The 21,254-nt window shown below is 50.4% G+C and overlaps 1 protein-coding gene across 2 annotated transcripts; it reads right to left on the bottom strand.

Annotated features, from left to right (window-relative positions):
- Positions 1-10,734: 10,734 nt before the first annotated feature.
- LOC112544765 (anionic trypsin-like) lies at positions 10,735-21,009 on the bottom strand. Of its 2 annotated transcripts, none has more exons than XM_075906919.1 (6): positions 20,638-21,009; positions 19,629-19,717; positions 17,703-17,865; positions 15,026-15,279; positions 12,965-13,101; positions 10,735-12,387 (listed from the first exon to the last, which is right to left on the bottom strand). In XM_075906919.1, the coding sequence occupies exons 1-6, from the start codon at positions 20,745-20,747 to the stop codon at positions 12,226-12,228; spliced, it is 915 nt and encodes a 304-aa protein (XP_075763034.1). In that variant the 5' UTR covers positions 20,748-21,009; the 3' UTR covers positions 10,735-12,225. The 2 variants fall into 2 exon arrangements, with proteins under 2 accessions (XP_075763034.1, XP_075763033.1); XM_075906918.1 differs by having other exon boundaries at positions 17,703-17,868; positions 20,638-20,982.
- Positions 21,010-21,254: the final 245 nt, after the last annotated feature.

Below are 21,254 nucleotides of genomic sequence, written 5' to 3'. Positions count from 1 at the left end.
CTTGCAACTGCTCAGGATCTCTGTGTCTCCAGTGATTCTTCCTCAATTGTGGAACTCCACACGATATAACAAAGCGGCGATGAGGGTGGGATACCTGTGCTGCCTCCAGCAACAGAAGAAGTAGAAGTCAGTGTAAGAAACAAACCTTTTGCTGTTCTGGAAGGTGGGGGTGAGAACCGACCGCAACACAGTATGTCGACACTACAGAGCTTTGTCGGAAAAACGGCCTGTGGTCTGGCAGGACAAAAAGGAAAATCTGCATCCCATGGAGCAGACTTCCGATGACCAAGGTTACACTCCATCTGAAGAAGAAGGGCCCTCCTATGTTTTGTCTTTGCCGGGAGCTCCTTTGAATACGGGGTAACCCCATTGTTGGGTGGCAAACCTGTACACATGGAAGTGGACACCAGTGCAGCAGTTTCATTGGTGTCAGACACGAGGTATAAGAAAAAGCTAAAGCACCTTCTGCTTAAGGCAACAAAGATCGTTCTGGAGACGTATGCGGGAGAAGCGGTACCCCTACAGACCACTAGTGATGTTAAGGTGGAGTTCAATGGATAGACTGCTGAATTGCCACTGTTTGTGGTGAAAGGCCATTACCCAGCCTTAGCGGGGAGATCGTGGCGTAAGAAGATCTCGCTGACGTGCACCGGATGACTAAAGCAGAAACAGGTCTGACCGATGTATTAATTAAAGAAACATGCTGCTGGTTTTGGAGAGGATCTGGAAAGTACGAGGGGAATCATTGTGAAGCTGAACATTAAACTCGGCAGCCAGCCAAAATATCTGAAGGCCAGAATTGTGCCATATGCCATCAGGCCAAAAGATGAAGCTGACCTGGAGCTCCTACATAGAAATGGAGTCCTAATATCGGATTTGAAGAAATTTTAAGGTAACTGTTAACCCAGTGTTGTGTGCATAGTAATTCCCCCTTCCCTGCGTCTTTGCAGGTCAGGCTGGGAGACAAAACTTCAGCAAGATTGATCTGAGTCAAGCATATTTACAGATGCACATTAAGGAGAAGTCCCAAGAGCTGTTGAGTATTGTGATACATAAAGGGAATCAAGGTCCCGTCCAGTTCTATGAGATAGGTACATCTCCATATATAAATGTGTCCCTAGCATTAGCCTGTACAGAGGCCCAGGAAATAAGCCAGCAATTGGTCGTTCAAATCATCTGGAAAGGTCTACAAGGAAATTTGCCTTTGGAAATAAGGAAACTGTTGAGGGAAAACATTACAGACAGGGAGAGACAATTAATGGCAGGGTGGAAGTTGGCAAATTTTACCCTACACAAAGATGAAACGGTTCTCCAAGCATGTGAAATCACTATACAACCCAACCTAACTGGTAGTATCTATCCACTGGTGTCTATGGGAAGTCAGCTCATGAAAAATTTAATTATTTATTCCGCCGATCGCCATTCCTGGACATATTAAGAAAACCAACATTTAATGTGGAAAATCACTGCCACCTTTCATTCAGTGTGTGGCCCGTGAAAATTTGGGATGTGTGTGGATCAAAATTTATCAGAAAGGGACAAATGTTTCTATGTAAAAGACTGTCATGATCATGAGAGATGGCCGGCTGCCTGGGGACTGAAGGGTTAACTATACCTAAGCCAGGTAGAGTCGGCCAATAGGAATGTTGGTAAGAATTTTAAACTGGTACAAAATAATTTTTTGTTTTTTTCCTCCTCTGTCCCTGGGCAGTTTCTGTCCAGCTACTAAGGGGGACAGACATCTTGTCTACCTCCAAGAAAAGACTCTTCACGATGTGTAAGTAGGGTAAAGTTTAGATAAATCCATTAGGTTTTATTGTTTTATGGTTTGGGAATGGGAATCTGATGTCTGTGCATTTAAAAAAATGGGTTTTCCTCTCCTTTGCCACTAAAGTCTTGGCCCATGGGAGGGGGTCCCTCCATGAGTATATTAATTTGTGACTTTTCCATCTAGTCATTATGCTTGCTGTTACCCCAAAAATATCCTCACTGGAGACCATCTAAGATTACACTAATATGGGTTTATTTCCACTAGGTAAAACTAAAGAGGAGAACGCAGCCACCAGAGGTTTAAAATAAAGAAGATAGAACTCTCTCTCTCTCTCTCTCTCTCTCTCTCTCTCTCTCTCTCTCTCTCTCTCTCTCTCTCACACACACACACACACACACACACACACACATACACACACACAGAGACAAGCAAGGAAGCACACACCCTTCCATTCATTCACTCCCATTCATTTCTGCCCTATGACACTCACACGCTGACACAGACATATGGGTTGCAGAAGGAGGAAAGGCATATGGATCCTGCAGGGTCTGTCTGCTCATCATAGATGGGGAAGCTGGTCAGGAGAGACACTGGAGAGGAGCTCTCAGCAGGATCAGAGGAAGGAAAAAGAAAGAGTCTCACATGTGCTCCTTCTCTTTATGTAACCCTTCTGCTAGGCCGAGTTAATAGCAGCAAGGGCCGGGTTCAGTATCTAGGGGGTCTCCTCCCAAGGACATAATACAACACTGGCTCGAGCTCCCACCCAGTGACCTGGGAAATCTTACATACACTCCTGGGCGCCTCAAAGAAGCAATTCTTCCCCTCTCTCAAGCGCAGAGCCTCAGTATAGCAGCAAATCTTTAATAACATGAAGGAACCGACATCAGCATTAACTTGGGAAAACACCACAACTCGGATTCATAGACCAAACATGAGCAAAGACCCATCCCCCAGGCACGAATCCCCCAACGTCCCCAAAAGTCCAACACCCAAAGGGTCTCTTGGGTCCAGCAACCCAAAAATCTTCCAAAGTCCCAAAGTCTGACACCCCCAAAGTCTCTGCCCCGGGTCAGTGCCGCCCCAGGGTTCAAAAGTTCACCCGGCAGGGTTTCACCATCCCAGCGTGGGTGGAATGGACGGGGAGGGTTGATACACCTGACATGGTCCGCTGCCGGGTCCGCCTCTCCGTAGGGTTCTGCTGCCGCCGTCAATGCAAGTCACTCCGCCACACTCCACCTGCTGTCCCGTCAGCCGCTCCAGCCATCCCACAAACTGCCCTGCTCCGCCAGCCATCTCGGCCCACGCCCCTGGCCGCCAGCTGGTTGCTCCTGCAGCTGCTCCATGGCTGCCTGCTGCTGCTCCTACCGGCCGCCCGCCACTCGTCCCCACCAGCCGCTCTGCTAGTAGCTCAGCAATACAGTGTCGGGCTCCCCACAGCAACAGTGGGTTCAGCTCATAGCAGATGTCAGCTCTTCAGCAGTATAGCTCCAGGCTCCCCTCAGCACACAGTGATGTCAGCTCTTCAGCAAGTTCAGCTCACAGTGGAGGCGCCTCAGTGCTAGTGCACCATTAGCCCACAGTGACGTCAGCTCAGCAGCTTGCAGCTAGTCTCCCAGGCTATGTCTACATTGGCAAGATTTTGCGCAAAAACTTTTAACGCAAGAGTTTTTGCGTTAGGCTGTGTCTGCTTTTGCACAAAAACTTGCTGCCTGTCTACACAAGCAAGGTAGCTGAGAGTTAAAAAGATTACAAAGTTGCAGTTTATAGTAAGTTTCTGAGAGGAACACAGATTCCAAAGTTTGACAAAGATCACAATAAGTTGCAGTTTAAAGCCTTAGACCTTACAGTTTGGTGTAGTTTCAGAAAATCCATGTATATAAATCAAGTAAGCTCAGGAAGAGGCAACACTTGCCACAGGAATATTGTGGTGCTAATAAAAGTTCTTTCTCTTTTCTTTTTATGAACCTGATCTTGGTTAATTTCTATGTCCTGGTTTTTTACTTTTGGGGGCTGAGATTTCCCCAAGTTTCTTTATTATTACTCGAGTGGTGGCAACGGATTGTTTATCCCCAAAATCTAGGGTTTTAAGATGTTGGGGAGAAGCTTTATACCAAAGCCGGGGAAGATAAGGTTTTGAGGAACTTTTGCGGGCCCCACTTCTGCATTTATCATGCCAGAGTGGGGGAAAAGCATTGACACGGTGGCATAGCTGTGGAATTATTTTGAGAACCCGGGATTTTTAAAAGGACACAGGGTTTGAGTTGCAAGCTTTGCAGTTTTTTTCTCTTGCTCTCTTTTCTTTTCTTTTGTTTTCTGTGCTGCCTTGGGGAGAGGCAGACAGAAGGTGAAGCTTAAGTCAGACACAGACCATCCTACCCAAAAGGTTTATTTTATTGTAGCTTTTGGGATAACTGGATAGCTAGGCTAGTTAAAGCATGATGTCCAGCTCTAGGGCAGATTCATACCCCCAAGGAGAGGGTAGAAGCAAGGTATAGCAGCCCTCCTCTCCCCTCACCAATGCCTTCTATGTGGGAAGCTGCCCTTAAGGTAGCTGACAGACCTCTAACTGAGAAGGTGATGGAGTTTCTCTGACAGATACAGGCCGAAGAGAAGAGCGCCCAACAAGAACATCTGGTGAGGCTAGCTAAAATAGAGACAGAGGAGAAGCGTGCCCAACAAGAACATCTGGTGAGGCTAGCTAAAATAGAGACAGAGGAGAAGCGCGCCCAACAAGAACATCTGGCGAGGCTAGCACAAATAGAAGCAGGAAAACAAGCAAGACTAGCAGCAATAGAAGCGGAAGTAGAGCAGAAGCGTGAGCGACGAGAGGCCAAGAGAAGGCAAGCAGAAGCGGAAGCACAGGCGAGGCTTGCTAAAGTGAAGGCCACAATCGAAATGGTGAAAGCTAAGAATCCGGACGTTCCAACCAACCACCCTACTCCCGTGAATGTTCCAGTCACTGTTCAATATCCCAGGAAACTCCAGCCCCAGGGAGTGGAAGACCGACAGAGACTGAATCCTCCCCGGAGTTCAGTGTATAGCGGTGTGGGTATGGGGTGTGATTATAGCGTGGCTACTATGTGTGATCGGGCTGATACCTTAACCCAGCCCCGGACCATGTATATGAGTGTGAATCTTCTGTGCTGCCTGTAGCTAACAGGGAGGTTTGTGAAAGGGGTGAGTGTGATCCTGAGACGTTCTCTGTGGCTGGTCAATCCTATTGGGAGCCAGGTTTCCTGGAGGGAGAGAGCTGTGTGGCTGTACGTATGATTTCTGCTTGTGTGCCTGAAGCCTCAGAGGCGAGGCTGGAATCAGACACAGGGCAGGAAGAGCCCAGTAAGCAGGAAGTCTGGAGTGGCTGGCCAGAGTGAAGTTTTAGCTGAGGGAAAAGATCAAGTTCTGGAGAGGGATGAGTTGTTGGCTGGTGAGCAGGGCCGGACTAAGGGATGGGCGAGCTGGGCAGCTGCCCACCGATTGGGGGGCGTCTGATGGCAGCTGCAAGGGGCGCACGGCATCCCTTATAGCTGCCCTCAGGCGCCGTGTGACCGGCTCCGAGGCAGCGTCAGCCACCCCCATCCCCGCGGCACCGGCCAGCAGCGCCCTCCCCCCCAAGGCCCTGTGCGGCCTGGCGCGGCTCACCCCTAGCTGCATACCAGCAGCGCCCTTCCCCCCACGGCCACGGAGCCCTGCATGTGCCGTGCGCCCGCGGGTGGCACCGTGTGCCCGGGCCCGGGACGCCAAAATGGCTCGGCCTGGCCCTGCTGGTGAGGTTTGTAAAACCAAATTTGCACGAAATGAAAGTGATTTGTTTGAGGGAGCTCAGTGTGTGGACCCTGGCAGTGTGGCTGCTGGGAGGGGCAGCAGGCCTGAGGGGGAAGGGTTTCTTCCCAGCTCTCTGTCTGCAGGAGGTGCCCGTCAGCCTGGAATGGCTGAGGAGAGAGCTGTGGGCCCACATTCAGCTCTGGGGACAGCTGAAGCTGAGCAAGGGGAGGCCCCTAAGAAGTGTCACTGTGCAATGTGCGTGATTTTCTGCAAGGGCCCTGGAAACTGTTAAGAAATGTACCCAGGACACACTGTATGTTTGTCACGTTATTGGATTGTGAGGGGAGCAGCTGGGTCACTGCTGCACCCATGGGGGGGGTGTTCGCCCCAAAAGTGGTACAAAGGGGGCCATGTGAGGGGTCACACAAAAGCTAACTTTCTTCTGATTCTGTATCTCCTCTTCATATATCTGTATAATGTCTGTGTGTGGAGTTCAGAATCTATAATCTGTATGGAGACTGGAAGTCTCTCTGAATGTGGTTGAGCATTGGGCAGAGCCCAGCCTAAGGACATGCTAATTAGCGAGGCCCTGTGGACAACAGCACTCAATGGGCCAAGGACACACCTCGGGATTGGTGACCGACACCTCAAGGCTACCAGCAGGGAACATAGTGATAGGCCGCTGGCCAGGTGACCTGCTGCAGCCAAGAAGAGACCAGGAAGGATGTATAAAGAGGCCATGTGGCTGACTCCATCTTGGTACTCAGCTTAGCATTTCATCCCAGAGGCAGCAATGCAGGGATTAAAGGGCCGGAAAGAATTGTGGACCCATCCTGATCCTAGGCTGTGCAACAAGGACTTTTAAGCCAGCAGCTGTAACATCTCTGCTAGAGCCTGCATGGAGAACTGGGAGTTTCGATGCATGTAATGTCTGATACTTTGGCAGCCTCACTCTCATGCTTTTCTTTCTTGTAGCAATAAACCTTTAGATTGTAGATTCTAAAGGACTGGCTCAGCGTGATTTGTGGGTAAGGTCGAAAGGGTAATTTGAGCAGGGATCTGTGGCTGGTTTCTTGGAACCGGACAGAACTTGTTCGGGGTAGGTGAGATTGGGTTCTATGCCCCGCCCCCCCTCCTCCCCTGTGTATGAGGCCTAGGGCCATCTGGGGCATGGATATTGCTGGGGTACCGAAGGGGTTTTCCTTGTGAGGCTTCAGGCAGGTAGCTAAAGCGCTCTGTGGGACTGGCTTCTGGCCTGTTTGGAAGGGCTTCCAGTCTGGGGGCTAGAGAGAGCCCGGGATTTGAGCAATTCACCCTGAGCGGACGCTCTCAGCAGTTCCCAGACCCGGCCCGGACCGTCACAGTGTTAAAAAACTGTCAATACTGACATTTCACTGTTGATACCTGTAATTGAGTTTGGACCTTCTCACCTGAGAAGAGGCATCCCAGGATTGGTGTGCTCTGTGGAAAAGGGAAACCGAGACACGACTACATTTTGTTTTCATGGCTAAGGCCAAAGATGCCTACATTTTGGGGAATGAGGATTCATACATTGTACCAGTGTGAATTGGATTTCAGACCATTGCCAAAGCTGGCGTGGATAAATTTAATTTGTTTAGCTCTGAGCAAGGGCATTGCTGTAATCACGAATGGGTGTTGGGTACAAATGTTGTGCAAAGGGGCCCGTGTAAGGGGTCTACTGAAAGCTTGTATTCTGTGGATTCTATGTATGATACTTGTGTACTTCTGTGATGGTTGTATGTGAAGTTACAGACTCTCTTCTTGTGTGTTAAAATGTTTCTGCCTGGAGGGACTAAGTGGGCGTGGACTGCCTACTGTGAAGTGTGCTTATTCAGTAAATGGCTGTGCTAAGTAGCACTGCCTCATGAACAATGACCCGAGACCTGCATCAGGAAAAATGCAAACCAGCTTGCATGGGACTGCTTGGATGGGACCAGCTCCAGTTCGGAGACACAAGGAGCATCGAAGGGCCCTCGGAGGCTGACACTAAGGACTGTTAAGGGAGCAGTTTGTACTGTCTTTGCTAACCACCTGCAGCACGCACTCGGTGATCGATGTATGACAAGTGTTCGCATTAACAACCTTACTCTCCACTTTTTCTTTCTTTTATTAATGTCCCTTTGGAGTTTGGATTCTAAAGGACTGGCCCAGCGTGCCCTTGTGGGTCAGATCTACAGTGAAACCTGGCCTGGAATGTGGCTGAGTCCTTTGGCCCAGGAGGATCTGTCTGGAGTTGGTGAGTGTGGGTTTTCGAACCTCTCACCTGTGTGTGAGGCCTAAGTCTGATGGTGGCACAGGGAAGCCGGGGTGTGTCACATTACTGGATTTTAAAGGGAGAAGTTAGATCACTGTTGCACCCATGGGGGTGTAAGTGCCCCACACGTCTGTACAAAGGGGGCCATGTGAGGTGTCACATGAAAGCTTGTGTTCTACTGATTCTGTACATGCTATTCATGTACTTGTGTAATGTCTGTACGTGGAGTTATTATTATGTACTCTCTGTTGATGCTGGAAGGCAGATTCTCTGTCTGAGGCAGAGCAATGGGCAAGGAATGCTCAGCCAATGGCTGTGCTAATTAGCAAGGAGACAATTAAGCTCTAGGGCCAGTACACACCTGAGGAATGTGGCTGATACTTGCAAACCAGCCAGAGCCAGAGGGCTGCCAGCATGGGACACAGGGATAGGTTGTTGGACCACGGGACCTGCACTGACCTCTTCTGGCCAGGAAGATGCCAGGGGAGGTAGATAAGTGCCATATAGCACCCTCCATCTGGTCTTTAGAAGCTTTATTCCAAAGCCTGGAAAGATAAGGTTTTGGGGTACTTTTGCAGGCCCCCACTTCTGCATTTATGGGGAAAATCCTTGACAAAGACATAGGGACCCAACGATGGATGTTTGCTATATCAGGCGCGTACACAGAGGGGGGCGGGTGAGAAGGGTGCAAACGCACCCTCCCATGGTTCCCCAAGGAAGCGTGCTCTGGCCGGCCAAGGGAAGGCAGGAGTTTCACACTGCCCGAGCCTCCCTCCCCTGTGATCTGGTCGGCCAAGGCAAGGCTGAGGCTGATTTCCCCGGCTCCCCCAGGAGAGAGGCCGGGGCTGGGCTTCACAGGTGGTCGGTGATGGTTAGGGTGGGGAAGGAAGCCCCACCCCCGTCCCCACCTCTTTTTCTAGGCCCCGCCCTTCTCCGCCCCTGCGAGGCAGGGCAGTGCACCATGCATGTGCTCCCCCTTTCCAACCACAGGCAAGGGAGGGGAGTGGGTGCGCGCTCGCCGCAGCCTCCCCAGCCCCAGTGGAAGGTGCTCCAAGTCACATGACCAGGCAACACCAGCCCAGCCTTGGAGCACCGGGGCAGGGAGGAGTCAGGGTGTGCAGCACCGCCCAGCCTGGCCCAGTCTCTCCAGCCCCAGAGCACCGGGAGGGTGAGTCCGGGGAGGGGGGGCAGGAACACTCTGCCCCCAGATCACCTCAGGCAGCTTACTTGGGGGAGCATGGGGGAGAGGTGCGTTTGCTCCCTAATGTTCCACATTTACAAAGAAAGCCTACACCCAGCAATGCCTGCCTGCTGCTGCCAGGGAACCCATCCCAGAGCTTCCCCATCCTCCTAGGGAAATCGTTTTTCCAACCTAGATCTCCCCCACTGCAGCTTAGAGTTGGAAAATTTTTCCTTCGCTCTTAGACTAGGTTTCACAACCTCATAAAACATCAAAACCAAAACTTAATGATTCAAAATGCCAACGCTGCCCTGAAGCATGGGTTCTTTTCCTTTGCAAAACATTTTATGAAGCCAAAGGAGGCAGGGTTATAGGAATAAAATTCTTTTATTGTAGACCTGCAACGTTTCATCATGAGCAAAACCTTTTTTTTTTTTTTTTAGCATTCTCACTTTGTTGGAGATTAAAGATGTCAGCTTTTCATTCCCATTCACAATGGAGATCCTTTCCGCCGCCAATCCCCACCCCCACACAAACATAGGCTGTGTCTAGACTGGCATGATTTTGCGCAAAAGCGTCCGTGCCAGTGTAGATGCTCTTTTGCACAAATACTTTTAACAAAAAACTTGCCAGTATAGACTCAGCCATAATGTGTGAATTTCTCATGGAACGGGAGCCTCGTTTTCCAGCCAGCTCCGGCTTGTAGGAGCACACGCTGCCTCCCTGTCGATCTCTTTCGTGTCACAGTTTCTTCTTTGGGTTCAGTCTGTGCTTTTCCCACCCTTGCTGCTGGTATCTCTGGCTAGGTCTAGACTGCAGGCTTTTTTTGGAATAAGCTTTTCTGGGAGAGAACTTCTAGTAAAACTTCTTTCGAAAGAGAGCGTCCACATGGATTGTAATAGAGATGTAGCCTTGTTAGTCTGATCTTGCTGAAACAAAAGACAGGACTATGCAGCACTTTAAAGACTAACAAGATAGTTTATTAGGTGATGAGCTTTCGAGTGCCAGATTCTGGAAGAGAATTGGCATGACCATATATACCAAAGGGATACAACGGAAAATATGAAAAAAAAGTGAACACATTATAAAAGTGACAAATCAGATTTAGAACAGAAGGGCGTGGGGGAGGGGGAAGGCTTGTATCTATGAGATAATGATACTAGGGGTGATCATTGGGGAAGCTATCTTTGTAATGGCTAAGATAATTAGCATCTTTGTTAAGGCCCATTCGTAAAGAGTCAAATTTAAGCATGAATGGGATAGGACGCTCTCGCATTTCAGTTGTGATGACTGTGGACAGAGGGGCGACCAGGGCACCAGTGCTTTTTCCTGGAGGCCTCTTCTTTCTAAGAAATGCTCTCTTCCGCGTCCACATGTGCCTTTTCCCGAAAAAGCTCATAGACTGAGGTTTACCGCCTTTGGAAAAAACCCTCCGTTCTTTCAACTTTCTGTCGAAAGAATTCACTCGCAATCTGGACGTCAAGTGTTGTTTTTCCAGAAAAACTCTGCAGCGTAGACAGACTCTCTGATGCACAATTTCAAGGAAGGCAAGTTGGAGCCCCCTGAAAATTGTGAGACTGGCTTTCAATATCATAAGGTTAAAAAAAACAAAAGAAAGCTTTTTGGGATTGTTTATTCGCTGGCTTTGATGCTCTGTGGATCAATTTCAGTTTTCTTTCTCCGAACCCCAGGTCTAGAGTGTGATTTTTTTATAGAATCATAGAACCATAGAGCTGGAAGAGACCTCAGAAGGTCATCAAGTCCAGCCCCCTGCTCTAGGCAGGACCAATGCCACAAAAGCTCAGAGTGTCATGAGATTCGCGCCTCCAGGAGGGTGAGTGAGGCTTTATGAAGTGAGACTTCTCAGAAAATCATATGAAGTTTGGGTGATGGAGTCTCTCCTGATCAGGTTTGACACTGAGACACAGGGGGATGTGAATGGCTTTAGATAAATTCATCCGTCTAGGAACAAAGAAAGTCGGCCGGACTCAGAGGGTGGGGCACTCTATCCGGACAAGCAGCGACTCCCAGAACAATTTGGGGGCTGTGGTGGAATATCAGCTGAACACGAACTTAGAGATTCATAGAGCTAGAAGAGACCTCAGAAGGCCATCAAGTCCAGCCCCCTGCCCTAGGCAGGACCAATCCCAGCTCCTTATTTATACTATCGGCTCCGCAGCTCGGTCACTGTAGCTCTGTTTCAGTCGCACAATAAAGCTTCCGTGAGATTTCAGACTTTAGGACTTCAGAGCTGGTATAGCCACTTCCCCCACCCGCACCAATGCAAGAGATCTGTGTGCTACTCGTGGCATTTTAAAACCCGTCTCTGAGGCCGGAAATTATTTTGAAACTCGATGTAAGGAGCTCCTGATTTAACAAATTCCAACTCGCGACTCCTCACCACGGGGAAGCATCGAAATGAGTCCGAGGCAGGCTGCCTTAATGGAGATGGGCTGCCTCAGACTTAACGCCCCAGAAACCCTCTGGGGAGGTGCGGGAGTACTCCTGGAGGCCAATGCGTTTGAATCAGTGGCACCAGCGCATCCACATTACCGTTATTTCGAAATTACTATTTCCAAGTTACTGTTACTCCTGATGAAACCAGGAGTACTGAGTTTGAATTCCGCAGCCAGTTATTTCAAAATAACAGGGCTCTTAGTGTGGGCGAATCACTTAGGAATTCGAACATGGGGGCAGTTATTTCAAAATAAGGTCCTAGTGTACACCAGGACCAAACGTTTAATCCACTCTTTTCACCTGGAAACCCACCTCACAGTTGTGGTGAGTACAACTGTTTTGTGGTTGTCCAGCCAATCCCGAGATTCTAAAGCAAATCTTTTGATTTTTAAAGTCGGCCTTTGGATTTCTGAACTGCTCCTGTTCACTCCAGGCTGATTCAGGGCTTTTATGGTTTTGGGAAACCAGTTGAGAGAATTTCAAGCTGATCTCTTGTTTTCTAAACCAATCTCACAATCTCCAGGCTAATTCGGGCTTTTTATGCCACTTGCACATTTTTCATCCAGTTGCTGGATTGTGTCAGGTCTGTGTTGTAACTGCTGGCTGCTTTGGATTGGCCGCTCCTCAATACCCCCAGTGCAGTGCTGCCCGAGCAATCTCTCCACACTCCACTCGATATCCCCCGGGTGCTGTGGTGAGATGAGGAGAGGCATGGCGGGGGCGTGGGGAGGGGCCTGGTGGGTTACTGTGGCAGGCGTGATGTGCTGTGAATCCTCAGTCCTATTCGGTGGACCTGTCCCTTATGGTGTCCCTCACCCACTGGACGGCTTTGCAGACATTGGCGTAGACCCCAGGATATCCCCGCTGGGCACAGACGGCTGTTCCCCAGGAGACCACGCCCTGCAGCATCCCATTGCAGACCAGTGGGCCTCCAGAATCACCCTGCAAAGAAACACGGAGGTATCAGCAAACACAGCCACACCCCAGTGCGTGTGCACAGCGAGCAGAGCCCGGCCCCTCCAGCAGGGGGCAGTAGACACACACACACACACGCACGCACGCGCACAGACACACACACACACACACACACACACACACACACAGAGCTGCCATCTCCTCCAGCAGGGGGTGACACAGACACTCAGACACATAAACACACACAGACACACAACAGGCCCATCCCCTCCAGCAGAGGGCGACAGCCAGACAGACATACCACATGGGGCAGCAGGGACATACAGACAGGAAGGGTGTAAAGAGCAGAAATGGGGTCAGGTGAACTCAGTTTTCTCCACCAGTGCTGGGGTTCAGGGCAGGCCAAAGAAGTGACTGGAGCATTTAGGCCTTGGTGCAGCTGGGGGGCAGACTGGCTGCTCTTCCAGGGGGCAAGTGGGAGGGCTGGCGACTGCCCCTCAGCAGCAGCATGGAAGGATTTGGAGGTTGCCGGGGATAGGACAGTACCGAGCCCTATGGGCTCCGACACCCGGCACCTGCCCCGATCTCCAAGGTTGCCCCTTACCCGGCATGAGCTTCTCCCGCCCTGTTCCACACCAGCGCAGAGCATGTTCTCTGTGATCAAGTCTTTGTAACTCTCCTTGCAGCTGTCCTGGCTGACGCTGTAGATATCTGCGCACTGTAAGATGGGGGTGAACTTCACTGGGCAATGACAGGAAAACACGCTTGTGAGGAGGGTGCAAGAGACTTAACCTTTGTGTAAGGCCCTCAACTGGCATAGATCCACTGACCCCAATAGAACGATGACTGCTTGAGCCCAGCTCAGGATCTGGTCCCACTGACCCCACTAAACTTACGGCCCATTGACCCCAGCTGGGATCTGGCCCATTGACTGCAATGGAGCTACAGCCCAGCTGGGATCTCTCACACTGACTCCAGTGCAGCTACAGCCCATTGACCCAGCTGGGATCTGCCCATATTCCTTTTCTAAAACAAGAGATATTTGACTAACAGAAAAGCCAGAAAAAACCCTCATTTCAGGTCAAACGAGTTGTTATTTTGGGACACCAAATGTTGCGATATTTTAGTTTTCCTTGTGACCAGAAGCATGTCTGTGACATTTTAAAACCAACGAGTAGTCCTGTGGTACATTAGTGACATCCAAAAATGCACAGTGTCATGACTTTCAGTAGGTTAAACCCAAAGACGTGGGTTTTTAAGTTACAGGCTAACATGAGACTTCATAATGTTTTAAAATTGCTCTGAAATCAAAAGGAAATGAAATTTCCAAAGAAAATTTATCAAATAGAAAAAGATACCATTGTGTCTCCGTGTTTTCAAAAGGAAAAGTTTTCGTGTGTGCGTGTGTGTGTGTGTGTGTGTGTGTGTGTGTGTGTGTGTTTTAGAAACAAATGAGATATACAGTCATCCCGGAGTACAAGATATATCGGAAAGATAGAACAGGTTGTGCTGGTGGAAGAGTGGCACTATATATGAAAGAAAATGTAGAATCAAATGAAGAAAGAATCTTAAAGGACCTTCGATGTTCCATAGAAAGTCTATGGGTAGTAATTCCATGCTCCAATACTAAAAATATAAAGGAAGAGATATATTTTAGACCATCTGAGCAGGACAGTGATAGTGGCTATGAAATGCTGAGGGAGATTACAGAGGCTAGCAAAATAAAAAACTCGGTTACAGTGGGGAATTTAATCTATCCTTATATTGAGTGGATCCACATCACCTCAGGATGGGATGCAGAGGTAAAATTTGCAGATGATACCAAACCACCCAAGATAGTTAAGATCAAAGCAGACTGTGAAGAGCTTCAAAAAGATCGCAGCAAACTAAGTGATTAGGCAATAAAATAGCAAATGAAATTAAATGTTGATCAATGTATAGTTATGCATATTAGAAAAAATAATCCCAACTACACGTACAATATGATGGGGTCAACCTGCGGAACTCCTTGCCATAGGATGCGGTGTATGCTAGAACTTTCACAGGGTTCAAAAAAGAGCTAGATAGATTCGTGGAGGATAGGTCCATCAATGGCTATTAGCTGGGTAGCCAAACCCTGGCGAGAGCTACTCGCCAGCCCTGCGCTGCGCATGCGCAAGACTGGCATTGTGCACGCGCAAAGCGCTGGTGAATGGGGCTCGCGGCGCGACCACCTGAAATCTACTTGCCATGGACGTGTAGATTCAGCGATTTGTCGAGCCCTGGCTATTAGCCAGCATGGGTAGGAATGGTGTCCCTGGCCTCTGTTTCTCTGGAGGTGGGTGACAGGGGAGGGATCATGTGAGGATTACCTGGGGTGACCCCTCCTTCTGGGGCATCTGGCATTGGCCACTGTGGGCAGACAGTACACTGGGCTAGATGGACCTTTGGTCTGACCCTGTCTGGCCGTTCTTATGTTCTTATATTCTTGTGAGATCTCCCTGAATGTTGGTGTTGTCGAAGCTGCATTTTGCAGCAACAATTGTTTCGAGTTGAAAAATTTCCGCTGTGAGAAGCCAAAGACTGTTGACAACCCGTTAGCAAGGTCTCCCTAACGATCATCAGCCCCCTTCCCGACGCTGAGCCCAACCTCAATCCTTCCCTTCCACTTCCCAAGGCTCCTCACGTTGCGGGGTCGTGATGGTGCCCCATCCTGACACAGTGCACTTTGTTCCAGGCGCAGGACACTGGGTCGCCAGGCCGATTGTTTTCACGTTGTTGTTGAGTTCAGCCGGTTCATCCAACTCCAGGAGCATGAAGTCGTTGTCCTTAAGGCCGCTATTATATCCCGGGTGCACGATGACATTTTTAACTCCTCGAATCTGTTCTGTGCCTTCGTACGTCTGCAGATCATAATCCCCCAGAAGCACCTGCACTGACCTGCATAGAGACAGGGCAAAGGAGGAGATCAAGGGGAGGCGAGTCAAAGCTCGTGGCACGCAAGCAAGAAGTGTTGGGCCACGAGTGGATTTTCTGGGACAGAGGTGACCTCTGATACCTGGCCAACTTGGGCCCTGTATGGCTCAGTTTGACTCCATATGCATCTAGTTTTTTCTTGGCACACACTTCGCCTTCACCGAACTGAGCAGAGTCATGGGGAAGGGTGGGTATGGGGCAGGCCACAGACACAAAAATACAAGTATTGTTTACTTTATACGCAAGTTTCACCCTATTCAGATGCATGTATCCTCCATTTTCATAGTATCGTGCGCTGTAGAGTTGGTCCAGTTATTTTCAGGTCCAATGGCTGGATATAAGCCACTGTGCTCTCCTGCCACATGTATGCAGTATACTTTGTTCGTTGTTCCCCGGTCTGAATAATCCCCTTCCTTAAATTCTTAGCCACTGTTGCTGACACTGTTCATTTTTGTGCCCGGTTTTACCCAGCTGAAATAACCTCGAAATAAGCTACGTAATTTGTGTAGCGCAAATTACATAGTTTTTTTTGAGATAAGGGTGCTGTATAGCTTCATCCTGAGTTAGGCTAAACAAGTTAATAATAATGATGATGATTTACAATATTAAATTAAATTAAAACTTACTAATTATATGTTTAAAAATTTCAGTATCTTATATCAACATTTTCAAACATGCTACGGTTTGCATTTGAGCCTTTTTCTTTCCGAGTGCCCTCTTTATTCATTTTAAGAACATTTTCGCAACAACCAAAACCAACTTTTCTCCCCTGACATTCGGAATCACTGGAAAATTTGAAACTCTTTGACCCAGATTTACTCTTTGCCATTCTCAGTGCTACCGCTTGGAGGTATAACTTGGGATGATGAGTGACCACAGTTCATCGGATGAGGCAAAAGTAAAAGAAACCATGGATAGGGGGTCCCATGAATAGGGGGAGCTGAGGGCCAGTGTGAAAAGCCAGGGCATGTTTTTCAGGTGGGGGGTAGGGTTTCATACAGAAGGCAGACCTTCTATAGTGGGACGATTCCAATATTCCTGGGACTCCTGGTCACCCCAGCCAAAAGCCAGGGGCAAAGGATCCACGATCAGTGGTGTATTCATGAAAGATGAGACCGTATGCCACCAAGCTCCCCACCTCTACCCATGCAGCTTCTTCCACGAGCCTGGTGTCCACCCCATGCAGGTGGTGGCCTGTGGCTCGGGGCTTCCTTTCTCCTCCCCCCACATGATGTTTGGGGTCTTCTTGCACATCGCAGCAGAGTTGCTGAGGTTGGAAGCTCCTCTCTGGCCCAGTCTGGCAGGAAGGAGCCCTCACTAGCTGCTGGCTGAGAGAAGCAGTGGGACGCAGAGTGAGGGGGTGGGCAAGGAGAAGCCCTGCCATGGAAAGGAGAGAACAGCCCAGATAGGAACCCGCAGTGACGAGCAGGCCCTTTCTCAGGCAAACCAGCCCACACGGTTGAGTACGTCCTGAATTCGTGGGGCATTCTGTCATTACCAAAGCAGCCGTTTTCACCCAAAATCACGAATTCCGTCCCTAGGCTTACATGAACTACCCGGCTGCATAAGGCTCCTGAAAAACCGGCCCTTTCACAAGGTGCTGGCCAGACGGGAAGTAAACTGCTTTGTGGGGCGTTACCCCAGGAGCAAATGCATTTCAAGTAGGAATAAGAGATCCTCCGGAAAAGGGCTTTATTCCGGAGGATCGCACCGGTCTAGACGCTTTTTTTCCGGCTTTTCCCCAAGCCGGAAAAAAAGCGGCGGACATGTTTATTTAAATCCGCGGGGGATATTTAAATCCCCCGCTGATTTCCCTATGCTGACTTACCTGATTTGCATCTCTTTTCCGGAATTTGTGGCCGGTCTAGACGTAGCCAGCAGGTCCTGAAGATAGCTCTGTCCTTCATACTCTCCCCTCCCCTCTGGCCTGAATTCTATGAGGGTACCTCTAGACTGCAGCGCTATTTTGGGATACTGGAAGAATCCCGAAATAGCAATTCCATGTCTTTCAGTGCGCCCGTTATTTCAAAATCTATTACAAAATATTGGTTACGCTATTCCACTCCACGAGGGTTAGTGCCGTATTTTGAAAACCAGGAGGATGCTCCAAGGACTGACACTTGCAAGTGCCGGGGGCAAGTTTCCTTCTGTCCATACCACTGGGGAGAGCCATATTGGCCTGCCACCTCCAGGCTGGGCAGCCACATTTAAGGGAGAAGAGAAGAGCCACAAAATGGTGCGAGGGCTGAAAAAACGGGAGGGTGAGGCTGGGATTTGGGGGGGAGAGGGCAGAGGGAGACGTGGGCACAGACGGAGGACCCCAAGGATAATATAAGAACTGGGGACATGGCCTCACCATCCCTCCCCGCACCTCCGCGTCGACTTACCTGATGTATTTGCTGCAGTGCGCGGCAGTCATCACCCACTTCCTGTCTACCAGGCTCCCGCCACAGTAGATGCGGTCGTCCATCACGAGAGCCACTTGGAAGGGCCGAGAGCCGAGGTCGCAATCATTCCCCCCAATAAGCGAGTTTCCCCTTCTCTGTAAGGCTGCTGTGGAGAGAGGTTCACGTCAAACAGCAACCGGCCAGGGCTGGGGCGAGCATCAGCCACTCAGGGCCGATGTATCCATCAGGCACAGTAGGCACAGTGCCTAGGGCCCACAATACTTTTAGGGGCCAACAAAAATGTTTTAATTTCTTTTAAAATCAGAAGCAAAAAAATGAAACTTTTAGGGCCCACGAAAATATATTAAATTGTTCCTAAAACAGAAAAGGGGCCTAACAAAGGCAAAAGTGTCTAGGGCCCACGAAGGTCAAAATGCAGCCCTGCAGCCAGGGCTGTATGAATTGACTGGTGGCAGAAGGGCCGTGAGCTGCTATGAGCTGCCACTCTTGTTCAGCCGTGCAGAGCACGAGGAAACCTGAGGCCGTCCCAGGTAAGGTGTCTCCAGCAGAGACAGGCCACATAGGCCACACGGGGTGGAGGATGGTCCAACACCCCCCATTTCTGTGCAGCTTGCCAGGGGGAGGGAGAGCGGCTCTGTCTTTCTCCTGATGTGCCTGCCCCTGGCACGCTCGGCCCTGCAGCAGGAAGGACACGGGGCAGCCGCCCACCATGCAGCCCCATCAGCCAGGCCGCGTGGTTACTGTCGGAGCTGGAACCAAGGCCCTGGTGCGGCTCACCCGGCAGGGACAGCCTCACCACGGCCCAGCTGCAGCCACAGCACACAGGGCAGTCTGCAGCGCCACTCGCCGGGGGAGGGAGGAGACTTGTTAGCGGGCACAAAGGTGCACACCTTTTAGGGAACGGAGCTCCCCAGTGGGCGCACCTTATAAGGAAGTGCCTCAGTGGGCGGGGCTCATTAGCAGCCGGGGGTATGGTCTGGCAGGGGTTCATGGCCCCCCACCGGTCTGTGGACCAGTGATTAGGAACTGCGGCCCTAGAGTCAGGAAAGCGCCTTTTGCTGTTCCCAAGAAAAAGCCCCCAGAGCTGATCAAATGATCGGTCTCCGGAAATCACCGTTAGCACAGGCTCAGCACTGCCCAGAGTCGGTCACCGAGTGGCGTTTCTCGGCTTTGCCCCAATACAAATAATTGAAACTTTTTTCTTCCTATTGGAAAATGCCATTTGGCTGAAGCTGAATGTGTCTGTGGAAATGAGCTGGTAGCCAGGCGACTTCTTTTATCAGATCCAAACAAATCAACCTCTGTGGGCCGGGCTCCACAATCAAACTACATCTCCCAAGATGCCTCATAGCCCAGGACTCCCAGGATGCACTGGCTTCTCCTTATCTAGTGGTGCCTGGTGAGTCATGGGATGTGTATCTGACATTACTGGAAAAATGCCATTTTGATTTTTTTTTAAAATAGTTCTATACGCATGTTTTTTATTCTTAAAAGAATTAGCGTCCTATTCGAAATGGAGCTCTGCTCTGTATGTTTTTACAAAAGCTTTGCATTTAAAGACATTGAAATCTCAGAGAAGCAGATTTTCCTCTCCAATAAACATTCCAGTTTGTGGGAAATTTCAAAATTCTTCCCTTCTGTCCTGACGCAGGACGAAAACCCCTTGTGAAATCAGGGCTCCCGACCGGTCCCACAAGCAATGGAGGCTCATCAGTAACGAGGCCTGTCTATGTTGATTCCCTTTTGTGACCTGTGGAACCGATTTAGGCTCTTCCTGGAGCTTTGCGATTCCTGAAAAGCAACTTCTCTTGTGCCATGTCTGAGACACTCCTGTAGGGCCTGTGGCGAAACTGCAGAACCCTCCCACCCCGCCCAACGGTGGCGTCTTGCCAGGCTCTTCCCTACCTGCTGCTGCCCCGGCGACCAGCATGGCGAGGATCAGGAGCTGCATGGTGGCCGTGGCGATGGGAACAGTCGTCGACGTCGCTGGTTTACTGCAGGGAGAGAGCGACAGGGAATCGTTGGCCGGGGGTGTCTTGAGGAGGACGGGTGACACACAGGTATGGGGCTCGCCTAGGAGTCAGGAGTGAGCAAGCTGTTTCCCTGCCCCGCAGCTACCCTGCCTGTACCGTAGGGCGATAGCAGAGCCACACATGGATTTACACACTGGGAAAACAGGTTCAGGGGCCTGTGTCCCCCAACTCGGTTCCATCGACCACAAGGCTTCCCCAGGGGCACGTTCCATGGAAACTTCTGATCTGTTGTGGGGGGAGGGATGAAATCTTAAGCCAGCCGGCAAAGATCTCGATGAGCTGGCCTGAGCCCACCCCTCTCCTCCTAGTTCCCCTTCTCATGCGTTGCCGCAGTTTCAGAGCCCCCACTTCCCCCAGCAGCTCTACAACACAGAAATGAATAGCTCTCCGGTGCCGGGTGGCTTCCATCACGGCAGCACCCCAGATCAGGTGCTGTGCTTATCCCACAACCGTTTGTGAGGCTGGGCAGGGCTACTGTCCCCATTGCACTGCTGGGAAACTGAGGCACAGAGCAGCTACGTGACTTGGCCGATGTCCAACAGGGAGGCAGCAGCAGCCGAGCGATTAGAAGCCATGTCTCCCTAGTACCGGCAGAGTCGTTAAGCTGCCAAACCGTCCGTCCTTCCTGAGCAACCCATCCCACCCCACCCCCAATAACAGCAGTGCCTCCATCCTCTGAAAATGGGGTGATGCTCTGGCAGCCCATAATCACCCTCATAGCAGTGAGATGCCTCCCCATGATCTTCTCAGTTACAGCAGGATGTCCTGGACTAGCTCCCTGCACCACTCTCCAAGCCACAGAAACCTCCTGTGCACCCGTCTGGCATGCCCCCGCCCCCGCCAGATATGCTGACGACGGGGCTGGAGGGACCCCGCGTTACCTGTAGCTCCTGGCAGGGCCCTCAGGACCGGCAGGTCCCCAGCAGTTGTGACTTGGAAAAAGCTGAGAAGCCTCCAGAAGGGTCCATTTATATGCCGGGAAAAAGAACATCCCTGTGAGTCACTGTCATCAGTGGATCTAAACAAATAACCAATGTTTTATCCACTGGGTGCCTCCCTCCACCCCCAGCCACCTGGCTGCCATCGGTTGGTGCCAGGAAGTGGGGGAGGGAACCAGATTTTGCTCCCATCTCTGTTGGGAACCCAGCAGGAAGCCCTCGGAACGGCACCTTCTCGGAACAGCAGTGGCCAAACCTGCCTCCCTGCACCTCCCGCCCTGCTCCAGAATGTGTCTTTCTCCTCCCTTCCTGGTGTCCTGGCCTGGCCCGACTGTGGTAACCAGGCCCTGCTTCCTGATAAATGGCCTGTGGTCTGATGGGACAAAAAGGAAAATCTGCATCGAACAGACTCCTGATGACCAAGCTGACACCCCGTCTGAAGAAGAAGGGCCCTGCGATGTTTTATCTTTGGCTAGGGGCTCCCATGAATTCGGGATAACCCCATTGTTGGGCGGCAAACCTGTACGCATGGAAGTGGACACCGCTGCAGCAGTTTCGTT

This window comes from Pelodiscus sinensis, chromosome 24 (genome assembly GCF_049634645.1).
Source record: "Pelodiscus sinensis isolate JC-2024 chromosome 24, ASM4963464v1, whole genome shotgun sequence".
NCBI lineage: Eukaryota > Metazoa > Chordata > Testudines > Trionychidae > Pelodiscus > Pelodiscus sinensis.
Note: the sequence above shows the minus strand (reverse complement) of the source record. Positions and strands in the feature narration are given on the sequence as shown.